Consider the following 6,235-nt stretch of genomic DNA (forward strand, 5'->3'; position numbering starts at 1 on the left):
GTCAGTGAAACATGCTGCTTTAGAGGAATGTGGACTATTCTTAAAGGGTAATTTATTCCCTGTTATCTAAAAGCAAAGGGTTATACTGCTTTTGCTGTACGTTGAGGGTGCTTGCCCTTTCCATTCTTAACCATACCGCTCTAGCAATTAGTCATAAGTTGGTCGAACCCGGAAGACTCACGCTCGTAAACATCAAGACACCCAATCGCATTTTAAAGGAAGTGGGGCGAGGGCGCGCACACTTGTTTAATTTATCGGTCGTTTCTTTTCGAACGGCCCGACTTCTTTCAGATTTTGATTAAACTTAATTTACCCACCTGCCAAGCATCATTGGGAGCACCAACAGTCATTTTTAACAACAAATCATTATTCAATAAATGTTGAGAGGTCTCGATGGCAATTGATACCATCACTAAAAGCGATACCTTCATTGTGAATAGCTAGATCATAGGCGTTAAGAATTTGCTTCTTTGAGGCTTAACGACAACCACTATATTCTTGCTCGACGGACTTGTTACATTAATCTGCTACTCAATTTGACACCGATAATTTGTTCAACAATATCTTCCGAGTTAACTCAATCAATATTCTTCAAGACTAACTTTAGTATTTCCTTTAGTTGCCAATTTGCTTGTCTGTTAAACGCCATTTCATTGTCTCGAGTTCTCTTAACAGCACCAAAGTCACATTTTTTTGAATGTCCAATGACCACACTTTCGTGCGAGAGCGGGTTACAAGTTGGTGTAAAATGTCGGCATTTTCTTCACTTGTTAGTGTAGCTACAACACTGTGCAGGAATGTCCACAACTCCAGCGGGGTATCACTTCGATAAAGTTGTGCCACATTGACAATTGTTAAGAAATAGGCGCCCAAATCAATCGCTAGTTCTGTTAGCACTGGACTTTTCAATTCAGGCGTCACCGTTGACAACATGGACTTTTGTGTGAAAAACTGCTGTACGAGTTCCAAGAACTCGAGTGCCTCGGCATCTTCGGGCTCGGTTTCAAAGCCCAATTTGCGAGCTGTCTCGATATTCTGCTTGACTTGTGCAGCTGCGTTGATTCGTGCACGAAGGCGGCTCACAAATTTCCAGCGCGTAGCTGACTGAAATGGAGGACCACGGACCGACGCACCCGGTGCCAAGACATTGATCGGTGGAAAGACACGGCTCTGCGCAAGCGAGTACTCTAGACTGACGTAATCGTCAACAACCGACACAATCCGTTCCATAAACTCGGTAGCGATTTCTGAGCTATCTGGAGCATCGCCTAATACGAAAGACGTGAGCGAAGGCCCGCCTTCTTTTTGAGTCGAACCTTTAAATTGAGCTGAACGTTCCATCAACACAGTGTGGGCACTAAGGCTTGCGTGAGCCGCACGAGGCAGCTTAAGGGACTGTATCAATCCCTCTACTACCATAGTATGCGACGCCAAGTCGTCATATACGATAACACTTTGATCAGACTTGCCATTGTGCATGAGAAACTCGGCCACTGCACAGCCCGTGAATGGTGCCAAATATTGCAATACCGGCGAGTCTCGGTCGCTCGACGCAATTATTGTCGTGTAGGGTAAAGCCTCTGATTGCTTGAGTGCATCAATAATTTGATGAATTCGAGACAAGCTCTTGCCGATACAGACGAACACAAACTGCGGCGGCTGCTCTCCGTTTGCCTTGGCTTGAGCAACCTGGTAAGCCATCATTTCTAGTGCTATACGCGTCTTGCCAGAGCTTCTTGGTCCTAAGACTGCAAACCGATGTCCGTGCGCCATTGGATGGAGACAATCGACTGCCACTAGTCCCGTCTTAAATGGCAAGTGAAGAGGGGTACGTGCGATAAGACCGGGTACGCTCTGTGTACCCCATGTAACTTTGATGCGATCATTTGCTGTTGCAACGTCGCTTGGTGCTTGCGTATCGAATTGATGTGGTCGACCGATCGGGTCTATAACGGCGCCAGCAAAGGCTGCGACGCTCCCAGGGATCTCGAGCTGCTTGCAATGCAGCGTCACGTCCATATTCTTCATCACGGGTTCGGTGCCACGCGCAGACAGAAGCGCTATGTGCACCACTTTTTCCTCCATAAACAGCACAAGCCCCTGACTTATAGAGTGGCCAGACGCGTCTGAAACGTTTACAACGCTGCCGATCGTTGCGTGACGTAGCCCTGAGACGCGTGCCAATCCATTTTGCACGCCTATGATGACGCCACTAATTGGTAGCTCTGCCTGAGTATTTAAAAGCACATCATCTGTGGGTAGCGGTGAATGTTCGTCCTCGGCGAGCTTCATAAAATCCAGCATCTGCTGGGCTAGCGCGGATTCCGAATCATCGAGGCTTGCGCGAGAATTGATTGCACCACACGCGTGAAAATTACGGTTATGCGTGGAAAAAGTGGAACCCCAATAAACGCTACACCAGCGTTGGCTCTGTGGCGTCCAGAACGAAGAGCGTAGAGCCCGCGAGACCCATTTGGTCCGGAGGTACCACATGTGTTTATCTAGCAGTGTAGAAAATTCATAATTTAGCTTTATTCGAACATACAGGTCTTTGAATTCTAAAAGTTTTCGTGGTGCATGTATACCTTCCGCATAATCGGATGGACTGGTATACCTCACGGTCCGATATTTATTAAGCATGAGCCTTGAATCGACGATCTCACCGCTCGTCGCTTCTAGTGACACCGAGCTACAGTGCTATCTCTCAGATGCCTGTGCGATTGAGCATCTTTCAATCCTTCTTGATGACTTCTTCACGCGCGGGATAGCGCTACAAACGAATCTTGTTGGCAGCCAAGACGTCGACGTCAACGCCACCGCACTATCGATATCAGGTCGCGCCGTATTCTCTCTGTTTTCGCGGCTTCTGGATGCTCCACAGCTACTACAGCAAGCGTATGAGTCCAGCTTGCTGCACGTGACACGGCTAATCCCGTTTTGCCAGCTCTATGGTAGTAAGAATCAAGAGACAATTGCCGAGCTTTTGGAAGCAGTTTGCGACAATGTTGCTGAATTTCCCGCAACTTTAACTGTCCTACAGCAACTGTACATTCGGCAACTCAACGATCTCTTCAAAGCTGTGAGACAAGCTGACGTAATGGATCTCATACACCGCTACTACGAGCTAAGTCTGTCCGTAGGTGGCATGACAACCGCAGAATCGGTACTGAAGATTCTTTTGCTAGGCAAAAAAGAGCTGTCAAAAGAGCTAAGAGAACAGAGTCATTCATTGCTTTATAGACTCGTGCAGTTTTACGAGGTAGTGCTTCCGACTTTGCAGCGGCAATTGTCGTCTTTGGACAAGAAAACGGCATCTCGAGTAGTTTTAGTGATAGCAGAGATCAGATATATTTTGTTGCTTGTTCTTGGGCGCTGCGTCGATTTTGAGTTGGACAAGCCTCTCCAATCGGGAGTGTGTGAAGGTAAGGTGCTGGCTGGATTCCACACATTAATCAGCGGATGCGTCGACGAAGACGCAGAACATGGCTCGTATTTCAGTGATTTATGGTTTCTATGCGAGTACAAGGACAAAGTCTCGGCATTTTTTCATCGCCACGAATTGGACCAGGAGAATTTATCGTATTTAGCATTAATGATCGAGCAGCTCCCGAGGCGTCGATTCCTTCCATCGTTGGTAATTAAAGAGTCTCTTGCTATAGAAGAGGTCAAGTCGAATAGCGGTTTTGAGGAGATTGAACGTCAGGCAATGGATTTGACTGCACTGGTGCACCAAGTAAAAGACCTTTTTCCTGATTTGGGAGAAGGGTACATTGAGCTCTGTTTATTGAGTGCTGATTCACAAGTAGAGACGGTGATTAATTTTTTATTGGAAAGTAACCCTCCGCCTGTCCTTATTGATGTATCACATGATGTAAAACCCTCGGATATCGAATTTAAGCGTGTTGAAGCACTTTTGAAAGGTAATTTATTGCCTGCTTACGAAAATAAAAAGCTGGATCCGAATCGAGTATGGGTGGGTAAGAAAGCAATGGAAACGAGCTACGATCCACAGATTGAAGTAAAAGATCAGCAAGTAGCTAACAAGACCAAGGAACTTGTTGCCATGTATGAGGAAGAAGATGACTATGCCTATTCGAGTGGCACCGACCGTGATGGTGGCTTTGACAGCCGAGGCGATGGGGTGGCTGTCCTCGACGAGTACGACGACGATTACAATGACGAGTTTGATGACTTTGTGCCGTTTAGTATTCGCGATGGCGGACTTGGAGATAGTCAGGATGTTGTTCGTGAGCAGAATCGTCGGATTCGTGCAAAGGAGGAGAAAGATGCCTTTTGGGAAGGCATGAAAAATAGAAACCGTGAAAGCGTTTCGCTTAAGGCTGAAGAGATGGATTACGACGAAGAGAAAAAGGAAAGTGATAATTTTCGTGATAGGATTTTGCGCTCCCCCGCTGCTGCTGAATCGACACAGAGCTCATCTAATTCTAAGATTTCAAATCCTCGTCAAAAAGACAAAACTCATGGAGAGAAGAAATCTTATGAGCTGTTAACACCGCAACAAATGCAGCGTCAGCGAGCGAAGAAAGACAAGAATAAGGCTAAGATCGCGAACCATAATCGGAAGGATCGTGCATTAAAGAAAATGGGCTAATTTCCTTATCTAAACCAACGTGCAGGCATAATTAAGATTAATTGTATGTTGGATTTAGTTGACAAAAGAAATATCTGCCGAAATTGCTTTGAAAATGACCTACAGGTTCTTTATCTTATGCACCAATAAAAAAGCAATGTTTATTGTCGTATGAAAAGAGTAAAAAAGCTTTTCAAAACCATTAAGCTTTCGACAAGTTAAACATGAATCGACCACATTTTTTTTCCCTGAAGATATATTCTTAGCGAAATCACAATTTAGCACATGACCCTTTTTAACAATAATTCGCACTTAGTGTCGTTGACGTTAGATAATAGGAGGTTCGCTAAGGTACCGCAATTTAATTTTGAGGTGTGAATTACTAATTCGCCACAACATAAATGCGTTGACCGCTTACCTACTCATAGCCTTGAGCGTGCTCTTAGGCGTCAGCGTTAAGCGAGCTAGTAGTAAAATCATTTGGTGCTAGGGCCTATGTATCGATGCGAGTAGTGGAATGAGTGTGATTGCCCGTGGGGACATTAGAATCCCTGTTGACCATTGATAATTCTTTGCGTCCTTCATCTTCTGCCCAAATGAGCGCAAGAAGCCACAACTTCATAGTGTTCCTGTAACGGGGCACACATTGGTTGGAGAACCTTTGTTGTGATTCCACAATTTTTTTTTTTAAATTTCAAATTTGCACACTAAAATTGTTATTCCCACAATTTCTGTAAAGACTTAAATTGCTATTAACAATGTTGAATTAAGGCACGTAAACCCAACAGCATGAAGCAAGGGCATTTTATACTTGTTTGTCTTGTTGTGCAGTCCAAGAACAAAACAGAAGGAAGCGCCGTGCCAATATAATAGAGTTTGGATTGGCAAATGTCATTGCTTTAACGGGCTAAAGTTGCCCTAATGTTACACAGTCCCCGTTAAGTACACTTGGTGTACTTAAAGGGATGGTCAATTACTAAATTAAAGTAATTAGACCCAGCACTCGAGTGTGGTTCACATTTGTGACCAACCCTTCTATATGTGATGCACATAGGTGCATTCACATTAGGAGGAATGACGCCTAGCGTCATCCGCTACGCGAGGTATCTGGAAAGATACGCTCGCAATACATATTAAGTGTTATCTATAGAGATTACATTTTGATTGATTGGTAGAAATAGGTATCTATATTTAACACGAACAAATATAAATTAGTCTGAAAACTACTTCCTACTTGATAAGTGCGCACGAGGAGCCGGATTACCGCTCCCGTGACGACTCTTAATCACAGTACTTAGTGTGTTGGGTGAGGTCGCCAACGCGCCCACCACAACTACCTCACTGCACGCAAGAGAAGGTGGTCAAACCGCTTTCTCGCTGTGCTAGGGTGCGTGTCTAAGAAGAGCGTGGCCGCATTACGACGTGCCCATCTACTCAAATCGTGCCCGCGGCAGCGCATACGGACGAGCTCGGACTATCGTGGCGGCAAGTTGTCTCCAGTCGCCACCGGCTTCGTAAAGATCGTCGATGGCATCGCCCGTAAATAATTCCGATGCAATTGTACCTGTACAGAGTGAAAATGGCGTGCAATGTGCGCTACAAAGCTATCGCATCGCATATGAGCAAGCGAATGCGGCACTGATA

At 45.2% G+C, this 6,235-nt stretch overlaps 2 protein-coding genes across 2 annotated transcripts; one reads left to right on the plus strand and one right to left on the minus strand.

Annotated features, from left to right (window-relative positions):
* Positions 1 to 615: 615 nt before the first annotated feature.
* On the minus strand, positions 616 to 2,493 carry CCR75_009108 (uncharacterized protein; the record flags this gene model as incomplete). Its single annotated transcript, XM_067967153.1, has 1 exon — positions 616 to 2,493. One exon carries the CDS (start codon positions 2,491 to 2,493, stop codon positions 616 to 618), a length of 1,878 nt encoding a protein of 625 aa, XP_067818582.1.
* A 145-nt stretch (positions 2,494 to 2,638) lies between these two features.
* Positions 2,639 to 4,612, plus strand: CCR75_009109 (uncharacterized protein; the record flags this gene model as incomplete). Its single annotated transcript, XM_067967154.1, has 1 exon — positions 2,639 to 4,612. One exon carries the CDS (start codon positions 2,639 to 2,641, stop codon positions 4,610 to 4,612), a length of 1,974 nt encoding a protein of 657 aa, XP_067818581.1.
* Positions 4,613 to 6,235: the final 1,623 nt, after the last annotated feature.

Source organism: Bremia lactucae, linkage group LG6 (assembly GCF_004359215.1).
Source record: "Bremia lactucae strain SF5 linkage group LG6, whole genome shotgun sequence".
Classification (NCBI taxonomy): domain Eukaryota; phylum Oomycota; class Peronosporomycetes; order Peronosporales; family Peronosporaceae; genus Bremia; species Bremia lactucae.